Source organism: Xiphias gladius, chromosome 15 (assembly GCF_016859285.1).
Source record: "Xiphias gladius isolate SHS-SW01 ecotype Sanya breed wild chromosome 15, ASM1685928v1, whole genome shotgun sequence".
NCBI lineage: Eukaryota > Metazoa > Chordata > Actinopteri > Istiophoriformes > Xiphiidae > Xiphias > Xiphias gladius.
In genome coordinates, this window is record NC_053414.1 from 20692063 (window position 1) to 20717722 (window position 25660).

At 39.1% G+C, this 25660-nt stretch overlaps 1 protein-coding gene across 2 annotated transcripts; it reads left to right on the forward strand.

Moving 5' to 3' along the window:
* The first annotated feature begins 331 nt into the window (after nucleotides 1–331).
* On the forward strand, nucleotides 332–24073 carry mcoln1a (mucolipin TRP cation channel 1a). 2 transcript variants are annotated; one of them, XM_040147302.1, is made up of 14 exons: nucleotides 332–544; nucleotides 9245–9522; nucleotides 10146–10313; nucleotides 12149–12305; nucleotides 14864–14945; nucleotides 16441–16537; nucleotides 17318–17417; nucleotides 17738–17844; nucleotides 18170–18319; nucleotides 19489–19590; nucleotides 19785–19907; nucleotides 20457–20663; nucleotides 20793–20923; nucleotides 21458–24073. In XM_040147302.1, exons 1-14 carry the CDS (start codon nucleotides 514–516, stop codon nucleotides 21492–21494), a joined length of 1770 nt encoding a protein of 589 aa, XP_040003236.1. In that variant the 5' UTR covers nucleotides 332–513; the 3' UTR covers nucleotides 21495–24073. The 2 variants fall into 2 exon arrangements, with proteins under 2 accessions (XP_040003236.1, XP_040003237.1); XM_040147303.1 differs by lacking the exon at nucleotides 19489–19590.
* Nucleotides 24074–25660: the final 1587 nt, after the last annotated feature.

Here is a 25660-nt window from a genome sequence, read left to right on the forward strand (position 1 = left end):
ATCCATTTGTCTTTGTAGAATTAAAAAAAAAAATCAAACGTTTTTCATTAGTACAAGTAAGCTTTGGCAGGCTTACACAAGATGGTAATGGATATTTTCAGGGTTTGTAATTCTTCAAAAATGAGAATGTAGTTTTGCAGCTTTGTAATACACAGCTATAATACAGCTGGAAATAATGAAAGTGGTCTGTAGAGTGGGGGGGGGGTCTATAGAGAGTCCCACCAAACACGTTTACCCTGTAGTAGCGAGATCCGGTCATCCTTGCAGGGGATCATCTTAAAACGGGCCGAAGATCAGTGTGGCAACCCGGAGCTGGTCCATGTGGTCACATGGTGGCAGTCACATGACCTGAGCGGAAGTGAGCAGCTCGGCCGGGCTGTTGGATGAGGACTGAAACACTCATAAACGCTTACTGCCACGGTTTAAAAAACAAACAAACAAACAAACCAGCCGGCTACTTTTAGTTTTAGCTGTATGATTCGCATATTTATTGTCTTTTAAAAGGTCAAATTCATGGCTGCGACAGGGCACCAGGACTCCTCAGGTAACGTAGTGCCGACATTTAACTTTTAAATGTAACTTTTAACTCCCTAATCAGTCCTCTCTTTTTTTTGTCACAAGCAGAGATTGTTTTGCTCGTTAACACGCGGTTTTGTTGCTTCTCTCCGGTATGTAAGCGGGTTTTAGAGCTGCTCTCCGGTGTCTAAATGGAGTTGTTTCTGCAGATACGTTCACAACATTATGGTCATCCCAGTCTATTTCTGCACTGTCATCTTCTGGTGAGGTACAGTAGTCATTATCATCAAGTGTGTTTTTTTTCCCCAGACGGGCCTGTCAACATCAGGCTTATGCTGCGATGACTTTATATTTTAACCCTAAACGAGGCTTGTGCCTCTCCACTCCTCCACGACCCGTGTCTTTTATACAGAAACTGCGGAGCACAATAACAGGACAGTTGTTCAAGCATGACCTCCTTGTGATCATCACAGCAGTAAAAATGAATAAATACCAGTTAGAGACAGGTATTCAATTATTCTTTACTCCTACAAATCCTTCTACAGAAGAATCTAATGTCTGCCTGCAAAGAGTTGGTCATTTTGCAAAGTAAAAATACAGTGTTTGTAGTTGGTTTAGCTACATGCTTTGTATTTGAATTGTTTGAGATAGAGCAGAATAGAAATAGACTATATTAGAACTGAAACAGTTAGCCGAGTAATAGCTTAGTTGTGTTGTTATTTTGATAATCAAATCATGATTTGAGTCTTTTTTTTTTTTTCATACAAAAATACCAAATAGTCACTGTCCTCCGGTTCTTAACTATAGAGATTTGCAGTGTTTCTCTATTTTGTATCACTACAAATTTAATGCCTTTGTGTTTTGGTCTGATGGTTGGATAAAAGCAAAACATTCAAAGACGGCATTTCTCACCATTTTCTGGCATTTTTAGACAAAGTGGAGTGGTTGTGTTTTTTGAAGGGTTTATCCTCAACTACATGTAGTTGCAGACTATAATAATAAAATGCACCTATAGCGTGAAGTTCTTGCCCCAGTTTCAGAGGTTGCAGGATTGTGTGATTTCTTGGTCTAAAAGAGACTGTTAAGTCTCTCTCCCTTGAAGAACCAGATGCAGCACCACCACCACCATTACCCCCCCCCCCCCCCGGCAAATCTAGTGAATTAAGTTAAGTACATCTAAACAGCCTGACTCTTTCATGCATAATAATAGCTCTTTCATAAGCTCCTCTCATGCATGGTTGAGTCCGCTGTTTTTCGTTGGACTGTTAATGTGGGGTAGCTGAAGTACGACTGCACTGAGAATAGTGTCCCTCTGTACTGTGAGGGATTTCTTGAGTTGAGCATGAAAGTTCATTCTTGGCCTTAGAAGCATTCGGTTGAAAGGAAGCATTTTAAAGTCAAGATCCCCTTACTAGCTTTTTAAGACCGTGAGATGTGGTTGAAAGCCCTGAAAAAAGCTAGTAAGTAGATCTTGAGTTAAGATATTTTTGTAAAAGAATTTCAGAGTCTTCTAATACCAACTTGTGTTTTGATGATCAGCTGTGTGCCACACATACAGACTGAGCCCTGCTTTGTGTGGCACAACACACAGTGTGTGTTCAGTAAGCCTCAAGTTAAAGGGTCAGTTCACCCAAGTTACAATTTGCCATGCCTAGTGGTATCTAACTATGCATGTGCAGAGGTTATGAGATAACTGACTTTCAGATTTTTCCTGCCAACCCCAATATAATTACTTACCATTGGAGGTAAGTAAGACAATATATCTTTTGTTTTGTGTTTTAAGGCTGTATTGTCAGGCTTTTTTTCTCTTCCCCTAATTATATCTGTTGTATTGAAACTGAACCAAAGGCTCATAGAAAAGTGTTAAACACATTGCTGCATAAGGAAGGAAGGATGCAATTCAGTTCATCAAAGATAAGCCCTCCTACCTACAAATAACCTAACATGGTTATCAGTATATCCTCTTTTCTTTTTTTCTTTTTTTTCTTTTTTTTCACGATGTTTCCTTTAACTTGTGTATAACTGGAAGTTTTGGACTCTCAACCTGTGGGTGGCCTTTAGCTGTGGACTGCCAGACTAGATCCAGGCACTGATACCAAGTTGTTGACAGATTTCCAGTTACCGCAAGGATTGTAATTGACAGACAGATAGCTACATCAGTGTTTTCTCCCAACGCTCCAGAGGTGGCGGTGAACCAGAAGAGCCAGATATTTTCACAGATTTATTCAGCTTGAGCAACTTTAAGTGTCAAACCTGGTGGCACGCTCATTGGCCTGCACCCACTTTTGTTTGTCCGATTGCTATCTGCCGTGACGATAGACACACTCCTCTGATCAAAGATATAGTGTCTGTGCACTCGGTTTCGCAACTATTGTCCACATGAAATGTTAAGTGGTTGGATTGTTTTGGCTGTTTGTCATTCTTCTCACCAAGACACGCAACCCCTGTCAGAGCCAGGGCGCCTCGCCTGCCTCGTTTGTAGCCGAGGTGATTGAAACGCTCTCACTTTCAGCTAATTTTGTTGAAACCAATTGCTCATCTCGATGCCATTCACATCAACTTAACAGCTAGAAATGCTCACAGGTTAACAACAGGTGCTGGTTAATGCAGGAAAAGAATATGAATATGGGTTTGGTTTACTCCAGGCAAACAAATGAGGTTATCGTAAAATCTCAGGTAACAACTTAACTCTTAAGGCGAGTCGTGCACAGTAAACATTTTAGTCAGACTTGGCTCACAAATAATGAGTAAAAAACAGAGTAAAGACTTGAGATTTAATTTAACACTTAAAACAATATAAGAGTGGCAGCAGTTAAAATCTAAAACTAATCACTTACCTCAGTTTTAAAGATGGTTAAAACTTTGAGATGGACAGTTAATGTTATGCTTAATTAAAGGCTGAGCTATTTTTGTTTGTTTTCTTGTTTTGGTTTGTTTTGTTTTTTTTGGCCACATGAATTTAAGGTAAAGGGAACTCTACCAATTTTACTGATCAAAGTTTGTTCAAAGGTCTTGGTTAGTACTACTGCATATGTGGGGAAAAAAAGTTGTATAGAGGCTTTTGTGGCTCCAGAGGGAGCGATGGCTCGGGTGATGTAGCTTGAGTCAATAGCCTCTTTTAAACAGAGATGCCGCTATATTGCCGTTAAGAAGACCCCTCATTCTTCTGTCTTTGCTCGTTTACACTGGGCCAAACAAAGCCGACATAATGCCGCCCCTGTGTGTGATTTTTAGATAGCACGCCGGCGTTCAGGAATAAGAGGCAGGAATGTGTAGCACAACAGCGTCGGCGTCTACATAGACGTCAGTGTGGCTCTGTGACTACCCCCTGCGGCCGGCTTATTACTGGAACAACAATGCCCCCAATTCCATGTTCGTACCTTTAGTACAGAACGACGAGGGGGAATACCGCCTTGAACAGGCTTTATTAAGGGGCTAATGTTAGTTGGAAAATCAGCATTTTGTCCACTAATCATATTCAAATAAGCCTCTGTTTTTTCTAACAAACCAACAAAGATCAAAACGTAGGGTTGGAAACTGCGATCACTCCCAAATAGATCAACTGGGCCTTTAATACACACTTGAAAAGTGCTAAATCTGAGAAATGAATGTTTTCTGCATCAGCAGTAAGCTTTTCTCATGAAGCTGAATTATTACTTTGTAATAACTAAATAGCAGGATAACTGCTTTGAGTAAAACCCGGAAGAGTCCATGTTTCAGGTTCCAAACAAAAAAAAAATGCTGATTACACTTTTAAAAGTATCAGAGAACATGAACTAATTTCAATTTAATTGTTGTCTTTGGATTTTTTGATAGTGAGGCTACCCATTTTTTTACATTTCATGTAATGTATTGTTACCTATAAAAGGAACTAGGTCCTCTCCTTTTAGTTACAGTTGCCGAACTGATCCTCTTACAAACTAAATTCTGTGTAAAGAAATGACTCTAAATATTGCATCTTGTTGAAAAACAGGAAAACTTGACACACGCCATTTGTTTTATTGTTTGATTGCAATGCCAGAGAATAACCCGTGACAAGTATTTTGGAGAAATGCCGGTCCCAAACTTGGCTGCGTGATGTTTTTCTCTGTTGAAAATCCATCTTGTTTACAGTGGTGTTGTATTCCTCCTGTTTCACTTCTCATTTCCATGGGACAACTCTGCTAAGCTGTTGGTTTGCTCTGCTGACTTGCTGTGTCTGTTGAGTCTGGATTCGTGCTGACTCAGCAGTTTATCTGACGTTGCCACGCTCTCTGTTGAATAAAGAACAATAAACACATGCTCTAAAATGATGTTTTTTTTATGTCCAGTTTTCAAAGTGACCCCGTTCATCATTGTTTCTCTGTAGCGGCCATGGGCCTGCTCCAGGTTTAACAAACTCTGAGCCTAACGCTGAACTCCGACTTGACTAATCCTGAGATGGTAAAACTCAGAGTTTTCGGTTCCAGGACAGCTGATCAGAGTTAGTTGAATCAACTCTTGAGTACGTCCACTCCGGGTTAAGCGTATGCCTGGTTAATTTAAAAAAAGCCATCATCAATGGGTCTCAGATACTGCGATTCAGCAGCAGTTAAAGAGCTGAGCTGGAGAAAAAGGCTCTATTAACACTATTACATTTTATTCAGTGTAATCCATTACACCACATTATTTGGCAGACTTTAATTTCCTTAACGGGTGCTCAAGCGGTGGAATCGTACTGTTTGTTAGATTACATTTCGAAATATATTTATTCAGCTGTAACCTGATGGGGACAAAGTGCTGGTGGTAGCAGAAGATGAAAATATAGATCGAACAGATACCAGTTTATCTGTTCGATAAGTTTATAGATCTATGATTGTAACCTCATAGTCTGACCCGGTAACAGCCTCATGGTTTTTGTGTTTTGCAGATGAAAAAGCATCTACGTTCAAGCTGAGTGTAAATTTTCGGACGTCTATTTTAATTTAAAAATCTTGCTCAACAGCTCTTAAAGACAATATTTCAACATGTAGTAAAACTAAATACAGTAACTGAAATGCTGTTAAAACAAGTTCAGACATATCACTTTCAAACTACATTTTGTCCAGTTTTTAAATGTTAAAATCTTTTCATCATCTTCACTAAGAAATGTCACAATCTACAATATGATATGGATGACTATGATAGGAATGATTCATCAGTTTGACCAATTTCAACATGGGACAAGACCACTCATACATCAGCGTCTCATGTCAAAATCCTCAGAAATTTTTTTTTCTTTTCTTTTTTTTAAATTTAGTGATTCATTGCATGGTTCATGTTTCAATGCAGGGGAACTGATTGACAGTCTGACAGTTGTCTTAATCTCCACAGAGTCACAGTGTTAGAAAGACAGACAGTGTATAGACTGTATTCTGAGCTGAGGATGAAGCCAAATGTGTAATATTTTAATGTAAGAGATCACTACCTCTGTCCTAACACTGATGACTGACATAAAAGCCTGCGTTTGTAAACGCAGGCTTTGTTAAACTTCTGCAAGTTAATTCTCTCCGATATGCGCTTTGATATGGACGGCATGAATGAGGAAATGAAGCGCGCTCCTGCAGGCTCAGCAGGAGGGGAGGAGACAGAGAGAAACTCGGGGTTTGTTGAAGAAAAACCTGCCAGTGAGCAGGTTAGATTTACAGAGTAAGTTACCACGGTAACTGAATCAGAGTTAAAGTCTTCTCAGTTTCTGAGACGGAAAACCCAGAGTTTCCGTCGTATCAGGGTTAACAAAGTCAGAAAATGGGTTTTTATGTGATCATGCTCTCACATAAAAATGTGAGAGCATGATCAGCCTACTTGGTGATTTGTGATTTTCCAATGAGGTGTGGTCAGTTCCTGTAAAGACATGACACATTGACCAGCTCTGTTTCCAACCATAAATTGCCTGCTGTGTTAGCTTAGTCACACTTTTCTGAGTTTGTAAACCTGGTTAATTCGACCAGTCTGTCCATCTGTCAGTATCTCACTAACTTTTTCTTTTTCTCTTCAAAATGTTTTTTTTTAAAGTTGAAAATCATTCAGTTATAACAGTAATTATTTAAAGACCAGAGTGTTACACATGAGGATGTGAGTATTTTCCCTCTCAACAGTGCTAAGGTACAAATCAAGTAGCAGTACAGGTTTCGCACAGTCTTAAAATAAAAACACTGAGTTCAGTTTCTTCTTTTTAGAAAAAAAAAGGCCTCAGAGGGTATTAAAAAGTCTTCAGTTGAATTCACAAAGGTCTTAAATATTTTCTCATGCCTGCAGTAGGGAGTAATGTTAGTTATAATATGTTTTTGTATCAGATTGGGGGCTGTTGGGAGACACTTCACACCTATAAACTGAAAGTGGGATTGTTGACTCAGTTTTTTTCAGTTGATAAATCCATCCATCTATTTCCTGCTGCTTATCCAGGCCGGGGTCATCATAATATAATTAATTATATCAGTAGGAATTATAGTTACATACAGCTAGGAAGAAAAAATACGATATAATAAAATAAATCAAGGCCATATCGTGCCTACTGGTTTTCTGTCAGTAAAGTTTAATACTTTGGCCAGCATAATTGTGAAAAGGGTATTAAATTGCACCCTACAGTATATGGTGTTTAAAAAGGTCTTAATTTCAACTTGGTAAAGCCTGCAGAAACTCTTTTCTTTTTTCAATCATTATCAAGATGAAATTGTCTTGTGCTCGATTGACTCCTTTTTGAGTGTTTGGTCCCGCCTGTAGCTCTGGTGTAAGGATGCTGTTTCTTATTGTTTGAAATTTGATTCCAAACAAGGGTCTATGAGCTCTGTGCAGGAATTCAACACTTCCCTATTCAGTAATCAAAAGTACACAGTCAAGCAATACTACAGCATTTGTGGTAATAACCAAATAAGCGCAGACAGTATTTGATTAGAAACCAGAGCATATTACAGTTTTACCCCGAGAAAACACTTAAGTCAAACATCAGTTCAGTGTAAATTTCAGCTGAAACCCCAAATACTGTTCTCAATATTTTCTAAAAGCCCTTGTCTATCACGCTCTGGAGAATAATTTGTTGAACAACGTGTTATGTCCAAAAGATGAAGTGGGTTTATATGAAAACGTCATACATATTCTCAATTTATGTTCATACCCTTGTCAAACCCAGCCAGGCCACAGTTCTCACTGTAGATGTGTCAGCTCTTACCAAACCATCCCAGGAATCTGCCTCACTTCCTTCTGCTACCAGTCGGCATCTACTACACTGATGTCTGCAGTAACTAGAAGACGCACTGCAGACTGTTTGGGGAAAACAGATTTCCCCCTTTCACTGTCACTGATTGAAATATACAGACGGGTGACAAATTAAAGTAAAAACCTGAAAAACAGGATGACAGTGGCCCCATCCATAGGGCACGAGGGGTCACTGAAGGGTTTGATGAGTATGACCCAGCTCTCCACCACAATCATCAAAACACCAAATGAGGGAATATCTTTTGGAGGAACGGTGTTCATCCCTCCAGTAGAGGTCCAGAGACTTTGACAAGGAGCATTGAAGCTGTTCTGGCGGGTCATTGTGGACCAACATCTTACTAAGACACTTTATGTTGGTATTTCCCTTAATTTGTCACCAGTCAATATAAATATATATATATATATATATATATATAAATATATATATATATATATATATATATATATATATAAATATATATATATATATAAATATATATATATATATATATATATATATATATATATATATATATATATATATAAATATATATATATATATATATATATATATATATATATATATATATATATAAGAAAGTTTGACTCCTCCCTAAATTTAATAAGATAAGAGTAGCAGTGTTTTCAGAAATCATTAACACTCTAAAGACAACTGTAAAATCACATATTGACTATTTCTGTAGCCTGTCCTCTGGAGGACAGTCCTCAGCAACATATTTTTCCATTTGTGAGCTAAAAAGGTTAAATCACACATGTAGCCGAGTTGAGCACATGGTCAAAGTGCCAGAGGGGACAGAGAGAAGTAAAGCCATGCACAGTGAGAGACAAAGACATGCTGTCCGACTTAGGCAAGAGCAGTGAAAGGTGAGGACAGACTCCTCAGACACAGGCACACTTGTGGTGCTGACAGGAAGCTGTCGCTGGAACTAATTTGTGTCGGTGAGAAGTAGGTGAAGTCAAGTTTTGCAAGAAATCCCTTGACTTGGGCTCAGCACTTTGGAAAACCACTTCAATGCATGTGATTGGCGTTTTACTGCTCTGCCAGTTGTTACAGTCACAAAGGTTGTCTCTTAGCCTCTCGTCCTCGTTCTTGTCCTTCTGTTTTACCTAATCACTTTATTATTGCTTTATTACATTATATCACGTATTTTGTTTAATGCTGACACGCAGATACCAGTATTGATATTAAATAATCAAGTTTAAATGATCTATTAAGTTGATATGGGCTGTTATTAATTAACATAAATACACATTTGCTAAGGATATCTTTGTTCTTTGATCCTTTTGTTTCAAAACTATTACGACCAAGATATGTTCTGAGTTACTGTTTCTAAACTACCTAAAACATGTCTTTGGCATTGCTGTAATCTCATGTTAGTTATTGTCCAGCATATCATATACGCCGTTAACAATGTATTTGTAATAAGCTGGTATCAGCCAGGATGATTTATTGATTAGGCTCTAGGATTGTTGACACATAGAAAATAAGTGTTCTTTCTTTTTTTTTTTCTTCCAGAACAAGAAAGCCTGTCCAGCTCGGTGACTCGCTACGGCTCCACGGACAGCAGCGGCAAGCATGACAATCAGAGCACCAGTCATGACAACAACCGTGGCAACCATCAGTGTCCCACGGCGAGAGCAGGTCACTGGGTCGGGGATGATCAGGAAGAGGAGGCCCTTCGCAGGAAGCTGAAATACTTCTTCATGAGTCCTTGTGATAAATATCATGCCAAGGGCCGGAAGCCTTTTAAGCTGGGCCTGCAGCTGCTCAAGATCATTATTGTCACAGCTCAGGTACATCGTATGTTAGGTCTTTGCCCTGCATTGCTCTTTTTTTCTCACCACAACATTTTTCATCAGGGCCTCTGAATTTCTTACAGTATGTCTTTCTTCATTTTTGACCAGTCTTTCTTTTACTGTCCAAATTGGCCCCTGGGTCTTGTTATATTTTTCTTTTTAGGTAAATATACTGTTTAAAAGATTTACATTCTGACTCAGTTTGTGTGAACTTCTTGTACTCATGGACCAATACAGTTTCGTATTAACTCTTTGACAAAGAGGAGAGAATGCTGTTTCCTTAGGAATATTTGTCATTTAATGGAGTCTCGGTTCCTTTTGGTTAATTGTTGCCGACTTTCTCTGCATTCATTTCATTTTTGTCTCAATTTAACACCTTTTTTAAAGTGTCCTTACTCCACATGCATAGTATCCCTTTTCAGCTCAAACCCAGCCACAAGTCTCACTTATCATTTTGTCAATTTAAGCTGCCAGGAGCCCAATGTAAGTGGACCTGGAGTGTCCCACCCCAGGGTTTTTCTCTGTCCCCAATCCTCCTCCTCATGACACATCTCACTCTTCCCTCTCTCCCTTTTATCTGACCTGTCAACTTTTTCAACACCCTCCCTTCTTTGCTGCAGTTAGTGCTGTTTGGCCTCAGTAACCAGGTGGTGGTGACCTTCAAGGAGGAGAACACGATGACCTTCAAGCACCTCTTCCTCAAAGACTACGATGAGTCCTCAGACGACTCCTTTGCTGTTTACACGCAGAACGATGTCTATGAACACATCTTCTACGCCGTGGAGCAGGTAAGCCCTGAGGAAAATGGAAAACTGCTTAAATATATGAATCCACTTATTAAAACACTCCTGCAATTTTTAATTGTTAGTATTGTTAGGATAGTTCCGGTGTAATGGCCTTTGCCAATCTCAAGTTGTAAATAAAATCCCTGCATCAAAACCTTGAAACCTTGAAAACCCCCTTCGATGAAGAAAGCAATAAAAATACATTACATTACATTGCACAAGTACAATAAGGTCATGTCTCCCTACTGAGCAATCTTTTACACTCTTACACTCTACATAATATACAGCATACCAATACCGTATGTGACATGCAGGTTTTGATTTCTCTAATGTGCTTGGTAAAACTGAATAAAAGGGACCGACACAAGTGTAAACTGCGCCCAACATGTCTTTAACCAAATGTCATGAAACCTCTCATCCTTTAGAGCTGTGGAATCTAAAATATGTGTTACCTGAGCTAATATAACATGGTATAACTGAAGTCAACTTCATCAAGTGCTTGATGGTTTAGAGCATGAAAATCTTATTGAGTAGCGACAATAAATCAATTGTAAATGATGTCTCTTGTCAGATATTGTAAGATCAACTGGATCAGCTTTGTAGTCAAAGTAGCAGTTTCACTGGCAAAAATTGACCAGATTACATCTGAAACAAGTTGTCTAATAATTGAGTAGTCAGTCGAGGGAACATTACCTCGCAACTATTTTGATAATCAGTTGTTTCCATCGTTTTAAGCAAAAATGCCACACTTTCACTTGTTCCAGCTTCTCAGATGTGAGAATTTTCTGGTTTTCTTTGTCATACATGATAATAAACTGATTATCATTTGGTCCTGGACTGTTGGTCAGATTGAAAAAGAAATCTGAAGATGTCACTGTTGGTCAAGGAAATTATAATGGGCTTTTTTTTTTTTACTATTTTCTGATCTTTTAAGGACGAAATGATTAATCGAGAAAATAATGAAAACAGTTGTAAGCGGCAGCTTTAGACCTGACTACATTTGTTAGACTTGCATGCCAAAATGTGACTACTGCTTTGGCTGAATTTGGTCAAAACGTGAGCTGGACGAATGGGGGTATTAGAGAGCTTGCTGTAAGGAGCCTACAAAAACCACTGGGTATCAATACACAAACAGTGCGTTGGCCCCTGCTCAGTTAAATCCCAACAACATCGCTGCTGCGTTGGCGCACTGCTCAGTGAGGTCATCATGACACTACAATAGATGTTTGATTCATCAACTAGTGGGATATCAAAACCAGAGCCAACAGTTTAAGCTGTAAAAGACAGCAAATCCATAAACAAAAGACCATTTTATTGAAACCGTATAGAGGTTGGTAGGGTTCACAACATAGACACTGGCACCACTAGCAGAGCCCACAGATACCGAGTTTAGAGGATGAGTTATGCAAAGTTGAAGCCAAAACATCTGACAGATTTGGGGGACTACCGAACAGAGTACGGAGACAGATGTAGCTCCGTGTCATTTTTAGTAAATCACAACCCCAGTGGGTTCAGACAGAGAGCAAAGCCTCTTTTTACCTTGCATCATTCACGGGGCATCTGACCATTAGACAGTTTTATTCATGCCAAACAGCCAAAGCACCAACTCTCCAGATGGTAACTGTAAGATAACTAGCAACAGACTCACCGTTTCTGTTGGAGTGTGTTTTGCCTTTGTGTTCAGCTCAGCCTCTGACTGAACTCAACAGAAACTTTGGTTCTTTGTTATTTTCCTTCAGTCTCTCTCCTTTTAACTCTCGTCTCGGTATGTTTATGAAGCAGATTCATAAAGCCCCAGGAAATTTTCTTAAGTTATTCTCCTCTCATCTTCCCTCCAGTATCTGGCCTTACCAGAGACCACAGTGGGACGCTATGCATACGTCTATGGTGTTGGCGTGAATGGCAGCGCGCTCTCCCTCTGCCAACAGTACTACAAGAAGGGAAGTATTGACCCAGCCAACGATACCTTCAATATAGACCCTCACATCATCGCAGGTACATGAACTACACTGTGCCATTTGAAGGAGGCATTGCTGGCCTGTGATTTCCATTAATATCGCTAACAGTGCTAGAAAGCTGTTCTCTGTTAGCTGTACTCTGTTCAGTGCTAATGAGTGAACTTTTTCTCTCTGTGACAAGCTGTAGATTCTGTGCAATGACACGTTAGTTGTGGAGGCTGTAGCAGATATGAACAGCACATCAAAGGAGATATGTACCATAATATAAGTTTAGTTATACCATTTATGTGAGAATTGGAACAGAGTTCAATTGTCACATCACATAAAGTGCACCATGAGCATGGTTATGCACCATGAGCATGGTGCACGTTAACCAGAGCAGCTGATAAGTACGTCAAGGCCACTGAAAACATGAGTGTACCTTCCCTTTTACACTAAAACAAACACATGAAAAAAATTGAGAAAGTTCCCCAGAGACAGACCACACAAAGAATATATTCGTTATTAGAAAGGGTGTTTCATGCATAGTTTGCATATAGTTTGGTTTTTGAAAAACAGAGCACAATTATTCACAGACTATCCAGGGTGACAGTTGTTGCCTGAGGAGGCAACACAGTCCTTTCAAAAGGAAACATCTGAGTAGGAGGCATGTTAGAGGGTGTATTTTGACTCTTACACAAGTAGCTGCGAGAGCTGGAGTGTATTCTCAAACAAAAGTAATACAGAGGGTTTTTAAAAATAATTAAAAATAACTCTAACCCAAGGAAATAAAAAGCTACAATCCAAGAGTCTTGTCTTTTCTACTGAAATTATAAGGTGAAAATATACGAGGATAAACATTTTACATCATAACGTGCAGCCCTAGTCACATTATGGCTTCAATTGTAGGTTTCAATAGAAAGATTTTATTAATGATTTAATCATATAGACACTGGTTGCTACAGAACCGCATTGCATTCACCAAAGAAAAAAAAATTGAAGCCTTATCTCGTAACTGTGACTTACTATCTCATAATTACGAGATCTGGATCTCTGGATTTTATATACTCATAACTAGAATGGCACTCAGTAGAGCGCAGACCTCCGCCAAGGTCAGTGTCAAACAACATATGCCAGACTTCAGAGAAAAAAATTCAAATTCATAGTAAATGACAAACAAACCAACAGTGAAGCAGGTGAAAACATAACCTCCTTGGGGGAGGAATTTAATAACTCTGACCTGCAGGAAGGTTCTCAGTGTTCCTTCAGGAGCAGTGAAAACAGTACGGGGTACTTCATGGATACACTGCGGGCTTTGTGGTGGGGGAAAAAAAGCACGCAATACATTGTGATGAAAAATGTTTCCAATGGTAATATAGCAATTTGCTTCTGCACTAATCAGGTCATAGAATCTGATGTGTGACAGAATACTCAAGTCATAATTACATGACAAGGTCCAATGTTTTTCCTTTGGTGAGTGCAGTTTGCTTCAATCGATGTCACCTCTGCAAAGGTCCATGTATTTATACTTTAAACTTCCCAGGATGCATGTAACTGTTAGGTGTGGATTTCAGGCAACTTCTTGCTTGAGATTTTGACTGAATGTGGTTTTTGTTTTCTGTAGAATAGCTTTTACTATCAAAAGGTCATTTGCAAAATGGCTGTTTTTTGTAATCCAGTTTACTGTATGTTTACTATATGTTTTTGTACTGTGATGGTATTTTATGTGAATTAATTTACCCGTGTGATAATTCATGACAAGGACAGAACTCTAATTATTATTATTAAGGTGCTGGCCTTTTTGTGGTGTTTGATTTTTGCTGCTGAGGATTCAGCAACCTATCAACACGTACCAGAGGTGATTATGACCACTTAGTAACACTTTACTTTGACCCCCAACCCACCATTTAGCATTTCTAGGAAGTGTATAAACATTTAATACATGGTTTATGAGTAATTGCAAGCAAATGTACGTGTTTAATAATGTATTTGTCAACAACTATAACTTCTCCTGTGGACACCCATAAGCTGAGGTTGGTGTATAAACAGATAATGAATGACAATAATGTGTTCATAGGAGAAGTTATTATGGTTGGCAAATACTGTACATTAATTTTTCCCTATATCTGCTTTATAACACATTATAGATTGTTATAAAGAATTTAATAAATGTTTATATAGTGCTTATAAATGCTAAGTAGGGGGGGTTAAAGTAAAGTGTTACCAATTCCTATTTGTCACCTTTATATTACATGTACCTCAAATGTAATACACACAATGCCAGTCTGAAACAGTGTTGCATACCCTCAGAGTTTCTTACTTCCTCATATTAATTGACCAAATTAAAAGGAAGTAAAATCAACATCCTAACGTCAAAATTACCTCATATCACATGTACAGCATGTCAGATGTTTCTTTGTGATCTGCTACTTCTATTAATGCTGACAAGATTTCATATTTGTTTTTATTTTGTATTCACTGTGTACAAAGGAACAGCAAAATGCCAGAGATTATAAATTCTGTTTTGTTTTTTCCCTCTGTCTTTGATAGTAACTTCGGTATATGCTGGTATTTACTCAACATGACATTTCTCTGCCTGTTCTCCACTGTCTTCAGACTGTATAGGTGTGAACCCTCTGTCGGTCCCTCCAACTTTGCTCAGCAGCAGCTACAAGAACTTTACGCTCAAGTTCCACAAGTAAGGCTTCATTTTCCGCATGGCTCCGGCTTCCCCTCGTTTGGCCTCCACTGCCAACATTATCTCTCTAGTATCTATCACTTATCTCTGCTAAAAGTCACTTATCTCTTTTGCACACGCACATTCAAGCATGTGTACAAGGACACAGACACTGGTTTAGATTCAAAAACACACACACTGAGGTATGAAGGGTTTTCTGTCCTGATTCATGTGTCTGATCATTTTCAACATCAATAATCTGCCTCTGTGTCTAAAAACATAAAAATATTCCACTTGAACAAATGAACAATGTTTTATTTGCCTAGCTCAAGTTATAAATAAAAACCCTGCATACAGAACTGAAAACCTTCTCAAATGAAGAGACAATAAAAATACATTACATTATACTGCACACAGGTACAATAAGGACAAATCTACCTAATAGGCTTGGTAAAACTGCATAAAAGGGACTGACACAAGTGTAAACTGCCCCCAAATTGTCTTTAACCAACTGTCATGAAACTTTTCACTATTTAGAGCTGTGGAATCTAAAATACGTCTTCAGGCTTATGAACCTTAATGGACCTTTATAGAGCATGAAAATCTTATTGAGTAGCCACAATAAATCCATTAAAAATGATGTCTCTTGTCAGATATTGTAAGATCAACTGGATCAGCTTTGTAGTCAAAATAGCAGTTCCACTGGCAAAAATTGACCAGATTACATCTGAAACAAGTTGTCTAATAATTGAGTAGTCAGTCGAGGGAACATTACCTCGCAACTATTTTGATAATCAGTTGTTTCCGTCATTTTAAGCAAAAATGCCACACTTTCACTTGTTCCAGCTTCTCAGATGTGAGAATTTTCTGGTTTTCTTTGTCATACATGATAATAAACTGATTATCATTTGGTCCTGGACTGTTGGTCAGATTGAAAAAGAAATCTGAAGATGTCACTTAGGGCTCAAGGAAATTATAATAGGCATTTTTTTTACCATTCTCTGAACCTTTTTAAAAACACAATGATTAATCGAGAAAATAATGAAAACAGTTGTAAGCTGCAGCTTTAGACCTGACTACATTTGTTAGACTTGGATGCCAAAATGTGACTACTGCTTTGGCTGAATTTGGTCAAAACGTGAGCTGGATGAATGGTGGTATTAGAGAGCTTGCTGTAAGGAGCCCACAAAAACCACTGGGTATCAATACACAAACAGTGCGTTGGCCCCTGCTCAGTTAAATCCCAACAACATCGCAGCCGCGTTGGCGCACTGCTCAGTGAGGTCATCATGACACTACAATAGATGTTTTATTCATCAACCCAGTGGGATATCAAAACCAGATCCAACAGTTTAAGCTGTAAAAGGCAGCAAATCCATAAACAAAAGACCATTTTATTGAATCCGTATAGAGGTTGGTAGGGTTCACAACATAGACACTGGCACTATAAGCCAGTTTTGAAGTGTTACTGAGTGTCCCTCTAAATTTCCATGTGTCTGTTGCATCTTTTTTCAAGGCTCATTAATGTCACCATAGAGTTCCAGTTGAAAGCAATCAATATACAGACCATCATCAACAACGAGATCCCAGACTGCTACACTTTTTACATAACGGTGAGTAGAAATCTTTAAAGGCAAAGAAATACAAATGCTTGATCCAGACGGGTTGATTTGTACCCAGAGTGTGGATGGTTCGGTTCCCAGCACTGCTGAAGGGCGTTTACTTGCAATATCTATGATTATACAGTGTATAGACAATTTAATGAATTACTGGGCTCAACAGCAAGTATGGTTATGTGAAAATTACTCAAAGACTGTAAACGTCCTGGATGGAGGATCTTTGTTATTTTACACAATTTGTTTTTTTGGTTTTTTTTGGTTTTTTTGGTTTTTTTGGGGGGGGCATTTAAGAAAATGGGACTGAATAAGAGTTTTCTGGGGAAGTTTCTTGGTTCTTGGTTTTCATCTAGAAGATCCTGGTTTAGTCATAAAGAGAGCTGCTCCTTTGGGCATATGGTCATGCCCGAAAAAAAGATTTACTAGTCAAGTTATTATTTTAACTATACTTATACAGAAAAGGTCTACATTTCTCCATATTATTTAGTTTAGTTGATGTGGTACCTCCAACGCAGTCAGTCTAAACACTGATCCAGTTTTTCTTCATTGCAGGATACTCATTGAGCATTAATTTTGACTTTCATTATGCAACGCTGGTATTACACATAACGCGGATCAAATTTACGTCAGTATATCTGACTTATAAAAAAAATGAAACTATTACACATTCTTTAGATTATATATGGCTTCATTGTCTGAAATACCTGTTTAAAAAAAAAAAAAAAAAAGAAAGTACAGCTTGATATGAATTGTATGTTGGCCTCCTCTCTCCTCCAGATAGTTCTGGACAACAAGGCTCACAGCGGCAAGGTGAAGATCTGGTTACAAAACCAGGCATCAATAAAGGAGTGTAAAGACCCAAGCGTCTCTGGACATGGTGAGACACCAGATGAGTGGATGGTTGGGACTCTTGAAACGAGGAGAGAGCATCATGTAAAATTAGACTAACAGAAAATCATAGAAATACTGACGCAGTAGTATGCAAGCGAAAGAAACTGGTTGCAAACTAGAAGGGTGTTAAGGAACATGAGGATGTTAAAAGCCGCTTACAGTTACTGAACCAACGGGAAGTTACAGCAGTACTTAACATGGGGGGTATACTACTGACACATTGTGGGGTCAGACAGCTCTTTTTTTTTTTTTTTTTTTTTTAAATTATCTATTTATTTATGTATTTGTCTCCCTTTAAACCCCCAGCTGAAAACTACTCACGTCTAGCTTTCGATATCATTGTGGCTCTGGTCTGCATGGTGTCACTGCTGCTCTGTGGACGTTCCATACTGCGCGGCATCATGCTGCAACAGGTGAGGAAAGTCTGTTACACACCAAAGGGGAGGAAAACGTATAACAGAATGAGAGCTCTGAATAAGAGCGTCAAATCAGGCCAGTCCAGGTGGAATCATGCTCCAGATGGTGAGAATGCTGAGCTAAAAAAGTGACTGAAGAGTCTGAAGATGGGAGGAAAATAACACCTTGCTTCACAGTAATTGTTAGCAGACTGAAGATAATTTATAAAAATGTGTGTAGTGAATGTACATAAATGTACAGTCAATAGACTTCTTACTGCATTTGCCCCTCATTCTTCAAGTTTGGCGAATTCCTCTTACTCTGTCTCTGTGTGTTTCTCAGGAGTTTGTGCAGTTCTTTAAGGAAACTCTGCATCGTAAAGTGTGCCTGGCAGACCGGCTGGAGTTCATTAATGGCTGGTATATCCTCCTTATCATCAGCGATATCCTCACCATCACTGGCAGTATCATCAAGATCGGCATTGAATCTAAGGTGCGTCCTGCCTACCTCAACACCCCTCAGTGAGAATATCTGCTATACTATTTCTTGTAGTCAGCATGTTAAACTGTGTGCAACTATGTATAAGGGATAATACCCGATAAGGGAGTCAATCCACCCTCCGTTCTGCATCGGGTGCTACTTAGCCCCCGTGTTATCCACTATAATCATGAAAAATTGTCCTGCTCATACCATGGCCAATTGCCAACAAAATGCTCTACATAATCAAACTAAAAATGACTAGATCATTTTGATTTCCTCTGTTAAATATTATATAGCTCCGGAGCCTCAGAGTTTCTGTCACCTCCGTTGCTAGGCAACATTTAGCTAAACAGGAAGGGGTTCACGATGTTCAGCCAGGAGTTTTATAATCCTGACAAGTTTTAAAACAGGGTAAGAGAAATTTCCCTGATTGCTGTCAATCTCAAGAACAGAGAATAGCAGTGCGTTCTGATACATGATATTAAAACTAACTGCTCAGTGGAGATACTATTACATAGCTCTCTTTCTGGAGGCCTCTCTCTCCTCCCTCTGTCACAGACTCACTGTCTCTCTCTCTCGCTTCCTCACTCTCTCCTGTTACTTCTCCACATTTCTTTATTTTGTGTTCAGTTTTGGTTGCATTTCCTCTGTGGTCCTCTCTCCTTTCCTCTGCAGGTGTCCTTTAGACTCAGGCTACCGGCTTCACCATGGCTAATGTTATTTATAGAGTCCAGTTTGCTCTTCCTACCAGATTCATGCAAATATGATAGGCTACACATTTAAATTTACCTTTGTGTGGTTCTCATTGAGAAGCTGTTCGTCTTTTTTTTATTAATGTTGCTGGTGGTTACACAAATAACACAAATCTGATCTCTTTAGCTGAGACTCAGCTGTTGCTGTCTTTTCCTACATATTAAAAACTACCAAAAAAAAAAACAAAACCCAAAAAACATCATACAGTAGGTCTCCAGTTAAACTGTCTGGTTATGAAAAGGTAACCCACACCTTCCAGTCAATCAGAATCAAGAATTTTCAGTGGTCATGATATAAATGTAGGTATTGCTCTTATTTAAACATTTAGCAATGAGCGATATGTTAAATCATAGATGAGTCTATCAGTATGGTGATTATCATGCTATGTGTTCATGGTCAAGCTAGTATCTCTTCTTTTCTCCTGACAGAATATGTCCTCCTATGACCTCTGTGGCATCCTGTTAGGGACCTCCACACTCTTGGTGTGGGTGGGAGTCATTCGCTACCTCACATTTTTCCAGAAATACAATGTAAGTCACAGATACACGGGTGTGCATCAGCTGATACTGTTGTAACTTGCTGCTGATTTAATAACTGGTCAGAAAGTGAGAGAATGTTCCTCTTAATGGTTGGATGTAATGTAATAAATCCAGTTAATCTGTTCTCTCTGCTCTCTCGCACACACTCTAATTGGATCTTTCCAATGTCTCTGTGCCTCCCATAGATCCTGATTGTCACACTTCGAGCAGCACTCCCCAACGTGATTCGGTTCTGCCTCTGTGTGGCCGTCATCTATCTGGGCTACTGTTTCTGTGGCTGGATTGTCCTGGGACCTTACCATGTCAAGGTTAATAAGACTAAAACTCTGGTAGACCGGATTGTAATAATTTTGTGTAATAAAACAACTTAAGTTAAATGTTAAAAATGTGCATTTTTATTTAAGTGTAGTCACATATTTGGGGTAAATAACAAAAAACAAAAAACAGTAAAAAGAGGCAATAACTCCCAATCATACAGTACGAACCTACATAAAACTACATTTAATTCTATCTCTACACAAATACCAGCAAGCCTTTCTGCTACTAAATGTTTATATTTGTTCATTAAATTATTTTAAACATTTTTTAAACTTACAAGTTGAGCTGCATTTTCTCCATCAGCCCTCACCTTTTCTTTTCTTTTAATATGCATATTCCTCTCAACTCATATTGGCTCTCTCTTATTTCACTTTTACACAGTAATTTGTCTTACACGATTTGTACTGTGCAACGGATTGCTCAAATCAGATTTCTTCAGTTTAAATGGTTGTGTTAGCGACATTTGTCCATCATCAGTTCATCGTCATTTCTTAATGCTTTCGGAGGTTTGATGGCGCTTACTGTTTTCTCTCCCTCAGTTCCGTTCCCTGTCAATGGTGTCAGAGTGCCTGTTCTCCCTCATTAACGGGGACGACATGTTCGTGACATTCACGGAGATGCAGGAGAGCAGTACTCTGGTGTGGCTCTTCAGTCAAGTTTACCTGTACACCTTCATCTCGCTCTTCATCTACATGGTGCTGTCGCTGTTTATTGCTCTCATCACAGGAGCGTATGAGACCATTAAGGTAGGAAGTGGTCTTGATGTAATCCAGGTTTATCATTTCTGTTTTTCTGGCTGGCAGAATGGCGTCAGAGCTATAGAGTAGGGAAGATGCAGTTGAAAATTATAATCTAATTTTTGTTGATTTCCACAGCACCAAACCCAAGAGCCCATGCACATCACGGACCTGCATGCCTTCATAGCAGAATGTACTGACGCACCGAGCTCTGGGAAGTTCAGGGGTCTGGAGACCTCGCCGTGCTCCTTCTTCTGCTGCTGTGACAGGTGAGGAGGAAAGGTTAGACATGAGAAGAACAACAACAGTCATCTCTCTGTGGGGTCTCATGAGACACAACAGATGACTGATAGAGGAGGACTGAATGCTTATTTTGGAATAATTGTACCTAAGTGTATGTGGACATATCAGCAGCAGGAGTGATTGATAAGAGACAGTAGCAGCAAAGGAAAGAATATTTCAGCCAGAGAGACGTCCCTGAGAAAGACAGCCTTTTTTCTGGCTTGACCACCATGATTTTTAAAGTTTGTGGCAGTTTTGTAAGAAAATAAAAGCTAAATTCCACACAAATTAAAAAAAAAAAAAAAAAAAAAGGTTTACAAGGTTTTCACGACACCATAACTTTTAATAATAATCTGAGGTAGAGTGAAGATCCTGTTGTGACATAATTTGTAAGCGTGTTTAAAGTATATTTCTGTAAATACAAGAGTTTTGTGACTTTAAACAGGAATATATGCTTATGATGTATATCATGACTGTAGACAATTGTTAACATGAGCCATCTTTCTTTGATTTTCCCCCAGAACAACGACATACGAGGACGTCCTGCTGGTGAACTGAAGATCGTCTCAGTGACCTCACTAGTCCCCCCTGCTGACCACAGGCATACACTGCACACTCCCGACACCCAACGTACTGTGTCTGGGTTAAACCTCAACACTCAACACACTCGCCATCAGCCGGACCAGCACTCTGTAGAAGGAATTTCTAACAACAGTCTTTTTGTTGGACCTATTATTTTTCCTGTCGTCAACTCCATGAAGACGAAACTGAGGGCTGATGAAGGACTGGACTGGTCCTCTATATAAAGAGGAAGGTGCCAGGGCATCATGGATGACTAAGGCAAAGACATTTCTCTGTTCCTTGGTGGTATTTAAAACAAAACAGTATTCTTTTTCTTATGTATTTAATAATGCACAATACTGAACCAGGAACAGGACCTGTTGTCAAGACACCATGCGGGTACAAGTGCCATGGTGAGGACTGCAGAAGTGCAGACATGGCGCTGACTGTTTTTATCTTAGTGTTTTGTTTTTTTTACTTTTATAGTGTTTCAAAATCAGTTACCTCTTGAGGACAGGGCTCTTAAAACGAGGAGTTTATACATCTCACAAAATCTATCCAGCAACTGCTCCTTTTTACTTTCACCCAACTCCTTATTTTGAAATAACTCAATTTCCTTTACAGCCAAACTACTTGGCAGAGGACACTTGAATCACACTGTGACATGTGAATCTATACAGAATGAGAGAAAGAAATCCACGTTCAAGTAGTCTGTCTTTTTTTTTTTTTTTAGACAATCAGGGACATGACTTGCTGAAAAATAACAGAATACAGGACCACAAACAGATATACAGAATGAGGTTACAGGTGTGGAATTGACTTGATTTTTTTTTTTTTTTTTTGCTCTCCCGTGAGCTCCACCTACAGTATAAAGTTTCAAACAGATTCTTTAGCTGCGGTTCTACTGCACAAGCATCACATTGCCTTCAAATGTGGATCTCGTGTTTTGTTTTTGTTGCACTTGATTGCTGTAGTAGATTGTGTTGCTTTTATCCGAGTAATGATCAATACAATGGGATGCACCCACTAATGAAGCACTCAGCATTTCCTGTGGTCAGCTCCAACAAGGAAAGTTGTTCTCCAGAGCCATATGCATGTTTCTTTAATGATGCCAGAGTTAACAAGTTAGACATTTTGACCCCTTTCTCCATTTCTGGACAACACTGATGGCCATCAGCAAATTGTACATGACTTGAAAAAAGTCTTTAAAAAAACAGTTGAATTGCCTAATGAAATGGAGCAGGGTTTTGGGTAGATAACAAGAAGATGTAATGATGGCAGAAAGATATTTCTAGCTCTGTAGTAATGCCTTGCCATAGCCATGCTATTTGTTGTCTTCATAATTATGTCTCGTCTAAAACTGTAGTCCAGTGATTGGATCTTTAGCGGATGCTTGAATACTTTATTTTTCTATGTCTATGGACTGCATAAAAGGCACAATAGTTTATGGAGTCTCACTCTGGACACCAGAAGGTTTTTTTTAGGGAAATCGTTTCTTTGTTAAGGAGGGGTGATCTACGATCCAAGCAGTAATGGGTTCATTGAGCGTGAGATGACAGTATTTTTTTCAGTCATCTCGTATTCTGTCTAATAAGCAAGCAGTGTCACATTTAAGCTAATTATTTTTAGAGACTTTGGATCAAGATGACAAATCTGTGCCAAATTTATCCATTGTCTTAACTTTATACGGCATTACATGCATGTATATGGTATCTAGTATTAACTAGATGTACCTTTCTTACAGTTTGAAGAAATCATGTTTTTTATAAAAAATAATCTGCAATTGTACTTGAGGAATGCAAACATGACGTCATCTACTTAGTGTCATATATGTTTACTGATTTAAATTTTCCCAAATCATCTTTGATATTAAAACTGGTTGTCGAAGACTGTAAGGATAATTAATGTATTCTAGTTTCATTCAAACGCAGTTCCTTTGAATTGTCAGAAGGGGGAGCAAGTAGTTCATGTGTCCGCCAGATACCAACTCTAAGGACTACAAGTTTATTTTTCTACTTGAAAAGGATGGCAGATGAAAAAGGCAAGTTGAGGTTTTAAAAATAAACTATGATTTTTGATTTTGCAAATAAATCCTTCAATCCAATCCATAGTCAAACACAGCTGTTGTGCATGCTTTAGTTGAGACGCTGCAGCACAAAGCTCTCAGAGGAGGGAAATTACAAATCTGGTATGATGAGCTAATTTCCTGGTTATTGAGCTTTCCAAGTGAGGCTTGGCAGGCGATGTAGCACATCTTGCTTTCCACCCACTTCACCCAATATCATCATATATTATGTACGGCTCTGAGGAAGCCTCGATGGTTTGTCTTGTAGTGTGTAAAGGAGGAGCAGAGTTAGGGGTCAGACTTTAATGCATCTGATAGGCATGTTTTATTCATCTTCCTTGAAAGGAGAATTATCATTTTCACAGTTTTTTTCACATGAGGTGTGTATATGTAGGACTACTATATCTGTGCTTTTGATGCACAATGAAATCCCAGAGGAAAAATCTTGCTCTAGAAGCTGCTAATCAGTTGTATTTTCAGTGTGCTGGTATCAGGCGTGGTCGTTTTGTCAATGCCAGTTTGATCTCAGCCTGAAATGTGCTCCAGTTACCCAACTGTGACTTGCTGTCTGAACTTCAGGGTCTTTAAATTAACAAAATTCCTCAGATTTAAAAAAAAAAAAAAAAAAAAAAAAAAAATGCAGACCTGCAGCAGCAGCAGCAGCAGCAGCAACAGCAGCAGTAGTCTCCTCTTCCTGCTTATATCTTATTCATTGAGTCACTGAATCTGCATCTGTTTGTGTGTGGGGGGGACCTCGCAGAGTGTGTTTTGTGCTACAGGCAGTGTGTGCAGCTGTCTTCATGGGGAGATGTTTGGGCAGATGGTTGACCAGAGAAACGGATTTAAAAGAACCCAAATGCTGTGTATAACAGCCCTTTAGATGATCAGTCTATCCTAATTCTGTTTTACCAGAGCCCAGCGCCCAGCCACACCCTTGTGTAACAACATTACGGAGCAATCTGAAATGGATGGGCAGGATGTGAGGGGATTTACTAGCTTTTTTGGCTCTGTGATATAATGATGGATGCCATTAGTTCCTAGTTTACTCAGATAAAAGAAGCAGAATAAAATGGTATGCTGACATACTTCTGGCAGATCCACACCCAAGAGCCGGCTTCCTGTGGCAAGAATTTCACACGTGGTTTTTGGGTTCAGTTTGCACAAAGAAAGCAAGATTATTTAGGGAATATCAGCTAAAACAGTTCCAAAAACTGCCCTTTAAATGCTACTGGTATGAATTTTAGCCTTTAAACTGCTTGGTAACAAAAAGTTTAAGCTGAAGAATAAGTGAAACTTCAGCAAGAGTTTTGGGTTTTCCCCCTTGCTTTGGCGCAGGGCCCCTCACTGATTGGAAAGGCTGACAGGCTGCTGAAGAAACAACTGCCAGAGCCCAGCAAAGAGGCGGGATGGAGAGAGGCAGAGCTGAGACATGTCTGTCTCTCTCTCTCTGTCTCTCTCTCTCTCTCTCTCTCTGTCTCTGTCTCTCTCTCTAACACACACACACACACACACACACACACACACACACACACACACACACACAGACACACACAGACACACTCTCACTCTTCATTGAGCCACACCAAGGACGTGCGCACTGCTGAGTCCATGTTTGATGATTTCTGGTAAGCCTTCATTCCTCCCTTCACGCACAAGAGTATTAGATTTCTCTTTGCCCGAGGCTTTTTCTCCATTCTTCTTCCTCTTCCATGAACTTTATTAGAGAACACAGCAGCTGATGTCGGATGTCTTAACCCATTCTCTCCTTCTCTCTCTGTGAGTCGCAGTAGTCTTTGTGTGTCTTCTCCCTTTTCATTGATTTCTATTGTGGAGCCTGCAGCTGCAGCTCAACATTCAAAAAAAAAAAAAAAAAAGAATTCAACTCGCTGCCATTGTGGGTTTGTACCATAGGGAAGTGAACACTGTAAGTAGACTATGAGTGCAGAAAATGAGCAATGTAAATTTTAGAGTTTGGAGTTTTATTCAGCCATGCTCACAACTATCCAAATCTCAGGAAATGGAGAACTCTGTGCATACGAAAGAGGAAGAACATTATTCATGCAACTTGGTGTCTCAAATTTCATTTTAAGTGCAGTGA

What these genes read in the sequence shown, in the direction of transcription:
- mcoln1a (XM_040147302.1), top strand. Translation starts at nt 514, where the DNA reads ATGGCTGCGACAGGGCACCAGGACTCCTCAG. An exon ending in TTTACGCTCAAGTTCCACAA is followed by an intron (nt 14,946 to 16,440) that starts GTAAGGCTTCAT and finishes TCTTTTTTCAAG; the next exon opens with GCTCATTAATGTCACCATAG. An exon ending in GCGGCATCATGCTGCAACAG is followed by an intron (nt 17,845 to 18,169) that starts GTGAGGAAAGTC and finishes TGTGTTTCTCAG; the next exon opens with GAGTTTGTGCAGTTCTTTAA.